At 46.6% G+C, this 15,690-nt stretch overlaps 2 protein-coding genes across 3 annotated transcripts; one reads left to right on the top strand and one right to left on the bottom strand.

The window, feature by feature from the left end:
* Nucleotides 1-951: 951 nt before the first annotated feature.
* LOC121662740 (C3a anaphylatoxin chemotactic receptor-like) lies at nt 952-5,922 on the bottom strand. Of its 2 annotated transcripts, none has more exons than XM_042024271.1 (2): nt 4,278-5,922; nt 952-2,354 (listed from the first exon to the last, which is right to left on the bottom strand). In XM_042024271.1, exon 2 carries the CDS (start codon nt 2,308-2,310, stop codon nt 1,354-1,356), a length of 957 nt encoding a protein of 318 aa, XP_041880205.1. In that variant the 5' UTR covers nt 2,311-2,354; nt 4,278-5,922; the 3' UTR covers nt 952-1,353. The 2 variants fall into 2 exon arrangements, with proteins under 2 accessions (XP_041880205.1, XP_041880204.1); XM_042024270.1 differs by having other exon boundaries at nt 952-2,467; nt 4,278-5,921.
* A 2,883-nt stretch (nt 5,923-8,805) lies between these two features.
* NECAP1 (NECAP endocytosis associated 1) lies at nt 8,806-15,664 on the top strand. The gene is made up of 8 exons (XM_042024280.1): nt 8,806-9,011; nt 10,387-10,487; nt 10,638-10,742; nt 11,124-11,205; nt 11,606-11,714; nt 11,800-11,986; nt 13,186-13,279; nt 13,395-15,664. The coding sequence occupies exons 1-8, from the start codon at nt 8,914-8,916 to the stop codon at nt 13,441-13,443; spliced, it is 825 nt and encodes a 274-aa protein (XP_041880214.1). The 5' UTR covers nt 8,806-8,913; the 3' UTR covers nt 13,444-15,664.
* The last annotated feature ends 26 nt before the right edge of the window (nt 15,665-15,690 follow it).

Genomic DNA, 15,690 nt, shown 5'->3' on the forward strand with positions numbered 1-15,690 from the left:
ATTTGGGTGTGGACATGGCCAAATGGACCGCCCACACCTGGATGTACTTTAGACACAGACTTTTTAGGATGTTAAGAGCTGAAGGTTCTCCCAGCTGGCTGTTCTCAAGGCACTGAGATCTAAGAGTCTTTCAACTCATGCTTACCAGAAAGGCAGAGTGAAAACTCTACCAATGCATAATGTCTGTTTGTCGTACTATTTCCTGACCTTTCTCTTGTGAGGAAGGACTAGAACAAAAAGCAGATTTTAAACTGCTTCCATAGAGTATGTAGTAAATATATTTTTGCTTTTCAGGAGCAGGGAACATTCAGTCTTGGGACCACCCCAAACAACCTGACTGGATGAAACTTTTTCTTTGCTGGAAGGGCATAAGAAGCAGATCTCTCTTGTAAATAGAGCCTGATGTGACTGAGCCACAACATGGTCATTCCCCACCTTCTCAGGGTCAAAATCACTTCTCAGTTCCAGGGTTATCACTTCTCAGTTCCAGGGTTTTGCCAAATGGCTGATATTCCAGCAGTCACCTAATCTGGGTCATTAATGACTGCAGTTGCTCAAATCCTGCTTGTGTGCCATCTCAGAATGCAGTAGGTACATTTGGATAATCTCAAACTACTTCCTAAGGAAGATTTGGCACTCTGGTGGTGGAGGGAGTGTTGGGGAAACAGCGAGTGTGCACATGCTAATGAACATAGGTACAGCATGTGTATTGACCAGTTACTACCCTACAGTGATGTATTTGCCAGAACAAAGAAATATATTGGGCGTGTACCAGGGCACAAAAGTCAGTTCAATGCAGCTGACTGGGGCAAGTGCTGTTCTAGTGCATGGCTGTAAGGAAATGTAGCAGTACCCTCTAGGGAAATCTTCAGATATTCCCACACCCACCTCAGACCCCTAGTAGAGTCACAGGGAGAAGATGTGATGACCTTCTGAGGAGCAGCATCGGAGTTAGTTTTATCTGCACTTTATCAGAGACAGGAGCTGTAGAACATAGACATATGCAAATAAAATAACATTCTCATCTCAGTTGAGAGGTCCAACTACATGATTCCCACCACAAATCTGTAGCCAGCCTTGCTTTCTCAAAATACTCTGTGTAGGTTTAAAATACTGTGTCTTCTGCTTCACCACAGTCATCCCTCAGATTTTTACTCGGTACTTCCAATTTCCCATCTCTCTAGTGTAGGATAGAGAGGGGGTTATCTGTCATGATCGGAATGATTGCAGTGTCCTGGGTTGGAGCTGTAGATTAGTCAAACATGCTGGAGCAAAATCACCTGCTAAGTGGAGAGTGATTGATGTGCAGCGCCATAGCTTGCTCTTTCTACACTGGTGATAGGAAGTCCTGCATTACAAGGTGCTGCTAAGGTTCTTCTCTGCTGAAGTCTGGCTTCTGTGAAGGGTTGAAGATGTGAGTTCCTCACTAAAGGCACCCTCCAAGATTCTTTGCACCGATTGCCGTACCTTTGCCCTGAAGTCCCGTCCCACAAAAACATAAAGTGGGGGGTTGATGCAGCTGTTGGCATATGCAAGTGCTGTAGAGAGGTGATCCCAAAGGATCAGTGACTCCATCAGTCCTGTTCCAAGACAAGGTACAATGCAGAGAACCCCAACTATATGGTATGGAGCCCAGCAGATGAAGAATGCACCTACCACGAACACAATTGTTCGCAGCATCCTGTTGTGTGGCTTGTGAAACTGATTTGCACGTGTTCTGAAAACAATGAGGGCGTAGCAAACTGCCATTATGCCAAAGGGGACCACAAAGCCAAAGATAACCCTAGTGATGTTTATTATCACATAGGCAAGGGGTACTGAATAATTACCTTCACTGGTATTTCCCCACAAGTCACTATCATTGTAGGTTGAGTATTCTTCCCCTAACTCATTTAGAGACACATTTACAGGATCATCTATATAATCATCAACTCCGAAATTGTACCGACACTCCATTTTGCCATCGTAAATGCTTGTCTCACGGTAGTAGAAGACAGGGCAGCAGAAAATGAAGGCCAGGATCCAAATGCCGCCGCATATTAGCAACATAAATTTCACTGTTCGGTGGTTCTGGCACCAGACAGGTTTCATCACCAGGAGGCACCGGTCAATGCTGATGGCCACGAGTAGGAAGACACTAGCAAACATGGTGAAGATTATGACTGATGGAATGACTTTGCAGAGGAACCAGCCATAGGGCCAGTGTTCATGAAGGGCCAGGTGAACAATGGAAAACGGCAAGGACAGGCAGCACATGATGTCAGCCACAGCAAGGTTTAGGAACCAGACAGTGTTCACAGACCTTTTCATTTTCAGACCAGCTACCCAGATCACCAACCCATTGCCTGGGATACCTATGATGAAAACGATGATGAAGATAGCAATGGAGACAATTGATTCTGGTGCATAATATACAGCAGCCTGTTCCTGTGAACTGCTATTGCCCAGGGCTTGAGGCATTCTGCAGCTATAAAACAGAAAGCAAATTAGCAATTCACATCCTTCTCCCCAAGTTCCTGTCTTAACCTTTACTGAAGCATCCCTGAGTCAGGTGACAGTACAGAGCTGTCAGGGTACAAAGGCATTGGTCTATACAAGTTTGTTACTAATAAGCCCATTGTACACCTTCATCATTCTCGTGGCTAAGTTATGTAAGGCCACTATTCAAGCAGGGGGCTCTATACACTTATGTTCTCCTATCTCTGTCACCCCCTTTGATTTCTGTCTGGTTCTTTTTAGTCTGCAAAGTGCACCTCTCTATTCACATGGCCATGCTGTCCCCTGGTGTGTTTCCTGATTGACTTCTGTCTTCAGAAAGGCAGATCAGCATTTTTAGTTCCTGTTTCCTTTAAAATGAGCAATTTCTTCTGTCATAACTGGCAAAATATGTTTAAGTTAAGAAAGCAATGCCTGTCTTGCTGAAATAACCCTGCTTCACTTTCTGGGTATTACAAATAGAATAGACAGGACATAAACTCTGTTGGCTAAGGGGTATTTTAGGGAAGTGTCAATGACCACTTCCTTTTCCTTTGCTTGTGTTTTGAGCTGTCAGCTGGTTCCTTGGAAAGCTTATCTTGATGAGGAGAAAGGCAAGACACTAATGGTTTAAGATTCTATGAAAGACAAGAAATGAATGTTTAAGAAGAACAGATAGATATTTAGTTGTTGAAATAAAAATGAAAACACAGAGTAATGTCCTTGAGCCATTTTAGATATGAGGTGTCTTATTGCAAGACAATGAAGCTGACCTACAGCACACTTAAGTGACATTTTAAAACTATGATCTTAATAGAGGAAAAATATTAATTGCTCAATTATTCTTGGACTTAGTAAATTTAGAAAGGAAAAGAAAATCAGCAAAGCCAAGACAGAACTGATAAAAAGAACCTGATCTTCATCCTTTAGGCATTAAGATAATTGTCTATAAAACTCCTGTTAAGTAAACCCTTGCTGAATTGATGAAGGCAATTGTGCTGCTGAAAGGTCCCTAAAACTGTTACCAAAATGCAAGGAAACTGAAGAGGGAAGAGCTGAATACAGCCTGCAGAAGCAACTGAGAAGACATCAGTAAGACAACTGACCCTCTTTTAACCTCTATCATGCCAGTACTTAAATACTAGAGACTGTTGTATGCAGGGCTAAATATAAATATTATTTAAAAAAAAAATTCAAACCATCAATCTCATTCTTGCATAACATACAGTCTGAATGTGGAGCAATGCGTAAGTGTTAGAACTCCTTCACTAAGAAGAAAATGAGATAAACAATTGCAATAAACATCGTGATTTATCCATTTTTTGGTAATATCTGCTAAGAGACTTGTAGGTAGGTAAGGGTGACCTGCAAGGAAGGCTATGAAGGAAGTTACTGGAAGGCTTAACTTAAAGCTGGAGGCTTAATTTAAAATTCTCCCAAGTTTCTTCCATTTCCTGTGGTCTTGCTGATCCATGTAGAAGCAACTTTTAGAGGGACAACTGGCGAACAGTGCTGCAAGAGTTGAACCCTGCTGCCTCTCCATATAGCTACAGAAAATGGTATGAAGGGGATAGGGAAACAGGGAATGCTGTAAAGATAGTAACACAAGTCCTACTCCAAAGTAAACTGAGGGATGAATCAATTAGAAGATACTGCCCACACTAGTTTTTCAAGAGTGCTAGAAGGGCTGAAATGTGGTTTGAAAATGGAAGGGGAAACTGGAGGAGGGAGAGAGGTTTTCAGGAGTGAAGAATAATAAATGGCAAGTAGAAGAGAAAAATTCTCCAGCTTATGATACCTACCTGAGTGAAGCAGTTATTTCAGTGTGTCAGGGAGCAAGTACCATCAGTCCTGTCTCTGGAGTGACTGAAAAAACTCACATGACATTTTAGGAACTGCATTTTCTTTTCCTGCATGCGCATGTGTGTGCCAAGTGTGTTCTTCCACCCTGATAAAATGACTCATTTGAATGTCATTTGAAGATTTAGATATCATCTGCTCATAAAGAGTCAAACCACAGGAAGTTTCTCAAAACTGTCAAAACAAAATAGTGCCCTAAATAAAGCACTAATAGAAAACACAGGAATGATAATCACAGACATATACGTTACTACATTCTGTAAGAAAACTGAATGACATCTTTCCTGCTGGCACAGTGCTGACCTTTGCTGGAAGTAATTCATAAGTCCAAACCCTGCCATGTTGCTGTCAAATGTCTGATCTGTTACTGTCTTGTAGCCACTTCTACATCTTACCAGGTCAGCACATTCACCTAGCTAATCCCATTTCTAGGATTCTTATCAATCCAGATCAGCTTCTGTCCCAGCTTGAGACAGTTTACTTCATCAAATACAGAACACTGTACTCCGCAAAACACGACTGGTCGTGACAAAAGGATTTTCACCTGCCTTTTACTTTTCAGGGTATTAAAAGTCTATTTTTAAAAAGGAACTTGACTGACAAAAAGTTAGAAGTGGTTAACTGAAATGCTGATTTGCACAAAATGTGGCAAGACAATAAAAACAGAAGACTTCCAGGGCAAGGCATTTGTAATGCTTAACAAGGGGGTTCCCCCTCACCCCTCACAATTTGGGAAATCAAGACTGCTAGCAGAAATAACAAAGCCCAGACATACAAGAATCGGCCTCAGTATTTTGGTTTTGGTCTGGAAAATGAAACATGACAGAGCAGAGTTCTGTTCCTGAGTGTGCCTGTGAAAGACACAGATGCTGCCTCCAACACAAAACCAGAAAAAGAAAGACAGGCCAGGGCTGAGCTGTACCCACAAAGATAGATAGGCAGCCAGCAGCCTGCCAGGAAGATTCCTCTAGCTTCATCTTTTTCTCAGCTGCCATGCTTCTGGGGGGACTCCTCGGGCCCAGACAGGCAGCGCTGATAGGAGGTTACTCCTATGGGCTCCTCTTGGCTGAGGGACACAGAGCCTAGTCACCACCATGGGACCTGCCAGTCAAGCCCTAGTTTGCAGGAAGGTCCTTCACCAGTTCTATCCTCCAGGTTAAAACTTCTCTAAGCTTTGATGTCAATTCCAAACCATCACATTGTATTTTACTCTGGCTCTCCCTGTTTCCTTCATGATAAACAGACTGAGTTAGCTGAGAAAGGCTCTAATTCACAGTATCACTGATTAGTTGAAGTTGGAAGACTGTCTGGAGACTGTCTAGCCCGACCCCACTGTTCAAAACAGGGTTATCTAGAGAAGATTGACCAGGACTGTGTCCAGTTATGTCTGGGTATCTCCACAGAGATAGCACAAACTCTCCGGGGCAATCTGTTCCAATGTTCAACCACCCTCAGTAAAAAAGTGATTTTTTGAGTTCAGATGGAACTTCCCATGTTTCAGAGTGTCTACCTGGCCACTTGTCCTGTCACCAGGCTCCATTGAGAAGAGTCGATTTCCATCCCCATTAGTGCTCCCATCAGACAGATAAAAAAATCCCCCTAAGCCTTCTCTCTTCCCTGGTTGGATGCGGCTTGGAGCAACCTGGTCTAGTGGGAGGTGTCCCTGCCCATTGTAGGGAGGTTGGAACTAGATAATCTCTGATGTCCCTTCCAATCCAAATCATCCTATAATTCTCCAGGCTGAGCAGTTCCAGCTCTCCCAGCCTCTCCTTGCATAACAGCTGTACCAGTCCCTTAATTACCATAGTGGTTCTCCACATATTTCACTTCAGTATGTCCACATCTCTCTTCTAGTGGAGAGCCCAGAACTGGACCCAGCACTCTAGATGTGGCCTCACCAGTGCTGAGTAGAGGGGCAGATCCCCTCCCTTGACATGCTGGCAACACTCCTCCTAATCCAGCCCTGGCAGATATCAGCATTCTTTTCTACAAGGGGCACGTTGCTGGCTTATGTTCAACTTTTTGTCCACCAGGACCACAACATCATCATTCTCTGCAAAGCTGCTTTCCAGGTGCTTTTCCAGCCCCCAGCATTTATTAGTGCATGGGGTTGTTCCTCCCCAGAACTCTTCTCTTCTCCTTGAACTTCATGAGGTTCCTGACTGCCTAGCTCTCCAGGATGTCCAAGTTCCTCTAAATGGTAGCGCAGACACCTGGTGCATCAGCCACACTCCTACCAGCTTTGTATCATCTGCAGACTTGTTGAGGGTGCATGTTACTTCATCATCCAGGTCATAAATGAAGAGTTATTATGGAACCAGTGTCAGCTGCAGCCAGACACCACTAGTGACTGGTCTCCAGATGCATTCAGTTCTGACCGCCACTCCCTGAGCCCAGCAGTTCAGCCACTACTCCACCCACCTCACTATCCCCTTATCTAGCCCACGTGCCATCAGCTTGCCTATGAGGATGCTCAGACTGAAGTTTATCTTGATGTCCAGGCTCAACTGGCCGGTGCAAGTAAAGCCGTAATGCAAGTTGCCATGTGTATTGCCATTCCAGGTTTGTTACTACAAAACCGCACCAGTCTGTCAGCTACTAAACAGTTACACCCATGTGCAACTCTACAAACATGACCAGCGGGTTTAAAAAAGCCTCCCCCCTGCAAGAGTAAGCAGGTTGTCTCTGAAACACTTTGGTAAGAACTGAGAATTTCACTTGTATTTTATATTTCTTCTACTTTTGCAGTTCTCAAAAGCTTTGCAGCCCCTCTCCAATCTTCCATTTGTTTCTCTGCAGAGGCATGTCTAGCTAGCTATGATCTTTCACACAGTGGAAGTTCCATCCAAGACTTCTGCTGTTCTTTGGTTTTCCTTAATTGAAGATTTCTGTGTGGGAAGAATATGGATCCTTCATTGCTTTCATAATCTGATTTTAAGTATGTTCTATTTCAAGATTTCAACCTCTCTGCTGAATCCTTAAAAAAAAAAAAAAAGGTAATAAATAAATAAAAATTTAAACTTCAGTGGTTATTGGCAGTGTTTTGTATTTTTTTGGTCCAGAGATGCTTGTTTGAACCAGGCAGAAGAACGTTATGTCCTCTGCTGGTTAAGTCTCAATGGAATTGAATGGGAGATGTATTCCTAGCATTCTGGTGCTGCTTGTGAGTCTTTCCTCACATTCCTTATAATAGTTGGCCCTTTGCCACTCCCTCATCCGAGATGCTCTCCTTCTAGAGCGACTGTAGGAGGACTGTGGCACGCTGAATGACAGCACTGTAAAGAGGTAGGTGAAATTTAATACCGCTGATTGTGAATCATTGAATTTGGAAAAGCAACCGTAACTATGCACATGGAGGGGTGTACTCCCGGTAAGTTATTAGTGCTCAATGAAAGAACTTAGCAGTCACTGTAGGAAGTTCTAATGAAAAATTAAGTCAACAAGCAACTCTATTCAAAAGGTAAATGTAAGCTGCTTCTTGGATTCTGAATGCTGTACTGGTCCTTGATCTCAAAGTTATAGAACAAGAAAAAATATAGAGAATGATGATTAGACAGCCATGGCTGGAAATGGCTCTGTCTGCATTAACTAATGCTATTCCCTATTGGGAGGGGGGGAAAAAAAGAAAGAAAAAAAGAAAAAGAAAGAAAGAAAAAAAAAAGAGTAATTCCTCAAACTTAGTGATGTTTCAGTGATTATTTTTGCCTTGACACCTCCACAGATGGTGACTCCACCACCCCCCTAGGCAGCCCCTTCCAGTGCTTGACAAGGAATGCTCAGACACGGCTCTATGTAATTTTGTAACTTTTCTTATGCCTTTTCTTCCACTTTTCAGAGTAAACATTGATACTTTTAGAGACTCAGTCACAGGATGCTGCACAGCAGTAAACTTCAACACCAGTCTCCACTGAGAAGCACCATTAAAAGAGTGGTTCAGATGCTGCCAGCCTTATCATTCTTGATAAATAAACTAATATCTACACCCTGACTTTGGCCACATTTTGGGGGAAGACCCACTCCTGAAATTAAGCTTTGCATAGCTGGCATTTCCGTCACTTCCAGCAGCAAAACCTGTCGTGCTTTGTGTCGCATTTCCTTTTTGGTTTGCTCTTTTACCAAAAAGCCACCTAATCCCCGCACTACAGAAAAAACATTGTTACTTAAACCCCCAGGTTTGGCCCAGGGCGGCAGGGGAGCAGCCCCCGAGGGCTCCAGACGAGCAGGTCGGTACCGTGTGGCGGCACCGCCAGCCGCGCTCCTCCCGCCATCCCGCCCGGCACCTCCCGCTGCCCCACACAAACATGGCCGCGCCCGCCCCGCCGCGGGACCTGCCAGGCCCCAAGATGGCGCCGGACGCCGCTGCTGTGTCAGAGGCGGCTCCAAGATGGCGCCCTCCGGCCCCCCCTCCGCGCTGCCAGGGTCCAAGATGGCTTCCTCCGCTTCCCCGACGTGGCCCGCGTCTCGCCCGGCCGCGCCGGCGCCCTCAGGCGGTGTCTGCCCTCATCAAAGATGGGCGTGGGTAGCGCCGCTGGTCACTAGGCTCCCGCCGCTCGCTCCTCGAAGGGCTTCGCGGCCGACATGGCGGCGGCCGAGCTGGAGTATGAGTCCGTTCTCTGCGTCAAGCCCGATGTCAACGTCTACCGCATCCCGCCGCGCACCTCCAACCGCGGGTACAGGTGAGGGAGCGTGCGGCGCCCGCGATCGCCCCGGTTCGGCCCGGCCTGGCCCAGCCCTTGCCCGCAGGGCTGGCAGGACGGGCAGTGCAGCCGGGGGCCGGGCTGTGCCGTGCCGTGCCCCGGCCTCGCTCCTTGGCAAAGCCGTGTCCTGTGACCGCGAGCAGGTCTGGCCATGCCCTGAGCCCCCTCCAGCCGAGCTTTGGGGGAGCCGCCGGCGGGAATTGCCTCCTGTGGGCGGGTGGTCAGCGCCTGAAAGTAGAGGAACCTCCGCTGCGTGCTGTGGAGGAGCAGGGGCTGCCCTGTTAATCAGGGGCAGGAGGTGAGGGTGCAACCTGCTCTTCCAGGCAGAGCTGACGTCTGCTCCCGGTTTGCTGGGTTCCCTGGAATGTGACGCTGATGTGATATAACGGCGCGTTGGATTTGGCTTGGTAGCTCTCGCAGTGGCGGGGAGGAAGGCAGGAGGAATTAGAGGTGATTTTTAAGAAGAGGCTGCAGGACCAGCAGTTAGAAATGCCTTCTCTGGTCAGCCAAAAGCAGCAGAGTGTGACTGTGTAAGCTGTGCCCACAGGCCTGCCGGAGAAGGGGGTTTGTGTACTCCCTGAACCTGACAGACTGTAGGCGGATGTTGTACCTGGCCGGGGATATTTGTTTCCAGTTGTAAAATCCTGTAGATTTTACAGGACCAAGCCTGCCACAGTTCAAGAAGCGTTTGGACAATGCTCTCAGGCACATGATGTCATTTATGGGGTGTTCTGTGCAGGGCCAGGAGTTGAACTCAGTGATCCTTGTGGGTCCCTTCCAACTTAGAATATTCTGTGATTCTGTAGGTTGGGTTTTTTCTCTCTTTCCTTTTTTTTTCTTTTTTTTCCTTCACAAGACTCTGTGGCAAAGAGTGGGATGGGTCAGTCAAAATGTCTGTGTGTGCATTTTACCTGGTGTAAGTCAGCTGCCTCTGGGTTCAGAAGTACTCAGTGGTTTTTTACAACAATAGGGTAGAATAATGGAGTGGCTTTTCAGCGTGTTACTAACTAATTTTTGGGGTCCTCCTGGTGCTCAGAAGTCACTTATTAGTTGCTTGTGGATTTCCTGTTCAAGTGAGCTTCTGGGCTTCTGTCTTCCCTCTTTTGCAAGCTTATAAAGATGAGGAATTGATGTTCTCTGGGCTGTGTCTCTTTCCCTTTACCCAGAGATGCCAGTCACAGTCGTGTGTCAACTGGCAGCAACAAGAGAGGAGCTGAGACCCCATGTCTTGTTTTGGAAGTGGAATGAGGCAACTCAAGGTGTTGAGGGTTTGGGAGCAGAGACTTCTGCTGAGATGGCTGGGCAGAATTGGAGAGGCCGATTACGGTCAGTGATCAGCTGCTCTTCTTCTCAGGGCATCTGACTGGAAACTGGACCATCCAGACTGGACAGGGCGGCTTCGTGTCACCTCCAAAGGCAAAACTGCTTACATAAAACTGGAGGATAAAGTTTCAGGTAAGGGAAAGGCTGTGCCTTGGCAAGGCTGTGGCTGTGATTGCTGCCCGTGAGCCGGTGTTTCTAAGCCTGCCCAGAGCTGTGCATGGCAGCCCTGGCCACGCTTTAGCAAGCAGTTGCTCTCCTTAACACCTGATTCTTTGTCTGCAGGAGAACTTTTTGCCCAGGCTCCTATAGATCAATACCCTGGCATTGCAGTGGAGACCGTGGCAGATTCCAGCCGCTACTTTGTCATTCGAATTCAGGATGGGACTGGTGAGTTGGGGGCCAATGTATTTGCCAAGTGCTGTGGGTGGAGGATATCCAGGTGGAGCTGGGAGTGTGCCAGGAGGATGGAAATGGTGCTGGGAGTGCTGAAAGGGCCAGGTGGTGTGCGTGGAGGGGTGTGAGGGCAAGGTAAACAGAGGAGGTTCTCTGCATTGCACAGAGTCTGGGGGCTGGGCTGGGAAGGAGCATTTGGTTTCCAAGCATGCCCCATGTGGAGAAGGGTGCATCCTGAAAGCTAGGGACAATGAACTGCTGTGAGCTGCTGGCTTCCAGCTGCAGGTGTGTCAGAGAGAGGTAGAGCGGACAAGCAGAAGGATTTGTAGCCCAGTTGCAGGGTACCTCGAGTGACTCCTCCTGTCTCCTTGCTAGGACGAAGTGCTTTTATAGGCATTGGCTTCACGGATCGGGGTGATGCCTTTGACTTCAACGTCTCTTTGCAGGATCACTTCAAGTGAGTTTTGCTTTTCTGGAATGCTGTTTTTCCTCTCGTCTGTAGAACATGGTGGGTGGTGGTGCATGCTCATTTAGCAGAGGTTTCCTTGCGGTGGCCCTGAAGCCCTACTCTGGCAAGGGACACTTGAGTGTGCTGCCAGCTGTCATGCAAACTGAGAGCCCCTGCAGGGTTCTGCTGTAAGTCTTAAGCTTAGGTCCTGTGATGCTCCAGGAGCAGTGTTAAACAGCCTCATGGGTTTGTGGTGCTCCCAGCTTTGTGCTGTGCTACACCAGGGTAGGGAGGTAGCTGGTTTGACAAGGCAAGGTGTTTTGGTGGGATGGAGAGAGAAACCACACATTTTTCTAAAACACTGTTCATTTTTGCCACAGGGTCTCATGTCTTCCTCTTTTCTTTTTAGGTGGGTGAAGCAGGAGACTGAAATCTCCAAGGAGTCCCAGGAAGCTGACACACGTCCCAAATTAGACTTAGGGTTTAAGGAAGGGCAGACCATCAAACTGAACATTGGGGTAAGCAGACCAGTTTACCCTGCTTCTTTCTGTGGATATGCCAATGGAAACTCTTCTTTATACTTCTTTTTTATTTTTAATACAGAACATGATGTCAAAGAAAGGAGGAGCAGCCAAGCCCCGTGTGTCTGGATCAGGGGGCCTAAGTCTGCTGCCACCCCCACCGGGAGGCAAAATAGCAGCCCCTCCTATACCTCCCCCTTCTTCCACAGCCATTGCCAACCACGTCACACCACCACCTGTGCAGAAATCCAGTAATGCAAGCAGTGCAGGTAAACCTTAGCCCTGAGCCAGCAGTCTCTCAGACACTGGCAGGTGCTGCTTCAGCGAGCCCGTGTTCAACCGAGTGCCAGCAGTGCCCTCTGAGACATGGTGTGTGCCAAGGGTTTTTCTCTCTTTGGCAGCTGCGGTGTCCCCAGTGCAAGAAGGATGTGGACCTGTTATACTGGGTCCAGAGGAGGGCCATGGGAATTCAGAGGAGGGCCATGGGAATGGTCAGAAGGCTGGAACACCTCTCCTTTGAAGAAAGGCTGAGAGTGTTGAGGTTGTTTAGCCTGGAGAGGACAAGGCTCTGGGGAGACCTTTCAGTGTATGAAGGGAGCTTGTAAGAAAGATGAAGAAAGACTTTTTACCAGGGCCTGTAGTGACAGGGCAAGGGGTAAAGGCTTAAACTGAAAGAGGGTAAATTTAGATTGGATATAAAGAAAAAGTTATTTACCATGAGGGTGGTGAAACCCTGGAACAGGTTGTCCAGAGAAGCTGTGGGTACCCCTTCACTGAAAGTGTTCAAGACCAGTTTGGATGGGGCTTTGAGAAACCTGATTTAGTGCAAGATGTCCCTGCTCATGGCATGGCAGTGGGATTAGATGAGATGATCTTTGAAGGTCCCTTCCAACTTAAGTCATCCTGTGATTCTGTAACAAAGAGGTTGCTTCAATCTTCTGGATGCTGTGCTAAAAGTGTGACCATGCAGAGGTGTCTGGGGAGCTGATGATGCCTTTGTGAAGGCAGAGACTTCAGCAGTGCTGTCCACAGGTTTGAGCGAGAAGAAACCACGAGCTTCTGAGTAGGCTCATGTGGTCCCAGTGCATGGTTTGTACTGTTAAGGTGGTGCCTGTTTGGCAGCTGTTACGACTGCTGAGCTTGGGTTGAGTCTGAGCCTTATGTCTGCTGGGAGAGACATATAAATAAAGTGAAAAATCTGTCATGTGGTGTGCTGAGTGGAGACTGAAAAGTTCCTGAAGACAACGTACCCTTGGAGTGTCAGCTGGAGGTTCTGTACACATTGAGCAAAAGGACAAGCTGTTACAACAAACCCCTCAGAAAGTCTAACTCCTGGAGGGAAAACTGGAGTCCCTTCAAAGATTTTCTGCCCCTGCATCCAGGAGTTTGTTTAAGGTGACAGTTTAAATGCCTGTGGGGTTTTCTTGATAAGCCTGATGTATTTTTTTCTCTCTCTCTTCTGCCTTAGATATTCTTTTAGACTTAGATGCTCCTGCAGCTGCATCCAAGGCACCAGTATCAGCTACTACAGACCTCTGGGGAGACTTCAGCACTGCATCCAGGTAAACTGTGATGAATGGAACACAAGAAGGGTAGCGTCCTGATGGGCGTGGGAAGAACCGTAAGTCAAGAAGTCTTACTGGATCTGCTCATTTCATTCTCCTTTTTTTATTTCAGTGCTGTTCCCAATCAGGCTCCTCAGCAGTCCAACTGGGTCCAGTTCTGAATGATCAAAGCAGTGGAATGGGACAAACTGATGACCTAGAGGCACCAAATGGGATCAGAGGGGGCACAAACCTCTCTAGTCTTCAATCAAATTGGGACAATCCTTCATTTTTAGATCAGACCTTCACTTAAACTTAGTATTTTTGATCCCACTGAACCTAAAGAGAGCATACTGACTCCTCCCAAGATGGGCAGGGAGGAAAGAGGTAGCATTATCTCCTCCATCCACTTGGCCATTATATATATGGTACATCCTAGCTCTTTTTCCCTGTGTTTCCATACAGGGAAAGCAACAATCTTGAAGAAAGTGGGTACAGGAGGAGGCTGGGTAGGTGCCTCTGGGTTCCTTGTCCTTTAAATTTTCTATGGCTAGGCTGTTGCTTTTTGTGGCTGCTTTCAGTAGTGACTGCAGTCCCTGCAGCTTGCGGTGCTGAGGACAGCTGCATTTGGCTACACCTGCTAAATGGAACCTCTAAGGAGATAGGTCTTGCCTCAAGACAAAACCCTCTTGGATTATTGACATTTGTGGTGAGGAGTGACCCTCCCCAATGCACACACTACTCTTCTGTCCTTGGTGCAATCCTTGGTAGTGCTGGATTTCCTCATGCTCCTGTGGGAGGAGTCATGCAAGTCCTTGAGTAGACCTGCTGCCTTTGCGCTGTAGTTCAGGTGGGCACCACACCTCGGGGCTCCTGATTTGGCTTGCAGGTTCACTGGAGGAACTTCACTCATTTTAACTCCTTTCTCCCCAAGCAAAGGCCTCACTGTCACTGAGCTGTTTTAACTGGAAATAGCTTTAAGAAAAAAAAAGCGTGGTTTTACAATTTGGTAGTTACTTGCACTAGATGACAACCAGGTGATTGCCACCACTCAGCATTTCATGTTCCTGCATCACTATCCTGAGCCCTGGCCTTGTTTTGTGACTTGGCACTGTGTTACAAGTATTGCATATCCACAGTAAGAATTATGGTGGGAAAATAGATTATTCTCTGGTGAAGGGACAGTCTCCTTCCCCTTTTCAATTCAAGAAATATATAGTAGGCTCAATCCTGAGATCTGTGGGAGCAAAATTCTCCCACCTGTGTTCCTTATTATGACTTTTCTTTCAATCCAACTTTCAGGGATGTGAGCTGGTTATTGGGACTTAGATTTTTTTTTTTTTTTAATGTGTCCAAGCCCCCTCTATTTCTTATGTGGTTAAGGGAGTTAGAGGTAAAAGGCCATGACTTGCTACTTTTTTCTTTGGGAGAGTTTTCTGAGGCCCTTCAGTGTGGACAGTACTTCAGCAGCTGTGGATGTGATCTGGGGTGTAAGTGTTGATTACTCTGGGCGAACTCACAGGGCAGGCCAGAAACCTCACAATGCTGAATTGCTACCCTTCATGCTGGCTCAGAAGCCAAAACACTAGCTGGGAAGGTGGTCTCAGTGACTCTTGGACAGCTGTACCGACTTACTGGAACACTAGGGCTTTGGTGCTTTGCTGGAAGGCTTCTTCCTGTTCTGAACACTCAGCACAGCAACACTTCTGTGTCTCTAGCACACCTTAGCAAGGAAATTTTTCCGTTTGGGCAAAAATTTTCTGGTGAGGCTTTTTTTTAAAAGAGTAGTTAGACATATGCACCTTGTACTGACAAAGGTCTCTTGTCATTTTTGTCTGGCTACACTTGAGGGCATTTTGGAGACAGTTTCACTTAGACCATCCCTCTGGGGAGCAACATTCTTGAAATAGCTCTAAAGCTGCTGCAGTTCCACTTGCAGAAGTGGGGACCAAACTGCTCTTGGATGTATTTTAAGTAGTCATTTAACCCTGATTCCCTGGCTCTCTTGGTGTTTTCCCCCTGCCAGCCCTCCCCTGCCTTCATAGTCACTCCTGCAGTCTCACTGTACTTCAGCTCCCTGCCTCCTGAATTTGTGGATGGCTGTAGTCTGCAAGCGAAGTCACAGACTCTGCTGGGTTGGCATTTTGTTTTCTTTGTCTTTTTGTTTGCTCACATCCTTGTGAGGTCCTGTCATTTCAACTATGTATCAATTCCCCAACCAAGGAAGTTCATGGCGCCAATTAACAACTAACTAGGAGCCTCTTCTGTATTGTCTTAGTATTCTGGAGATAATATATTATGTATTTGAAAAGCTGAAGAAGCAAAAATTAAAGATATATGTATATAAAGCATAAGATGTACTGGTGCAAATGGTAATTAAACAAGTAATACTGGGGAAAAGAATGTCATGAGTCTTCTAAGTTGTCAAA

This window comes from Corvus kubaryi, unplaced genomic scaffold (genome assembly GCF_017639235.1).
Source record: "Corvus kubaryi isolate FWS band 111438036 unplaced genomic scaffold, C.kubaryi_AGA036_p1.0 37260, whole genome shotgun sequence".
Classification (NCBI taxonomy): Eukaryota; Metazoa; Chordata; class Aves; order Passeriformes; family Corvidae; genus Corvus; species Corvus kubaryi.

Bases quoted from the DNA above. Each gene is read 5' to 3' on its own strand.
- LOC121662740 (XM_042024270.1), bottom strand. From the start codon at position 2,460: ATGCCTCAAGCCCTGGGCAATAGCAGTTCACAGGAACAGGCTGCTGTA.
- NECAP1 (XM_042024280.1), top strand. From the start codon at position 8,914: ATGGCGGCGGCCGAGCTGGAGTATGAGTCCGTTCTCTGCGTCAAGCCC. The intron at 10,488-10,637 runs GTAAGGGAAAGG...CTTTGTCTGCAG, and splicing joins ACTGGAGGATAAAGTTTCAG to GAGAACTTTTTGCCCAGGCT. The intron at 11,715-11,799 runs GTAAGCAGACCA...TTTTTAATACAG, and splicing joins CCATCAAACTGAACATTGGG to AACATGATGTCAAAGAAAGG.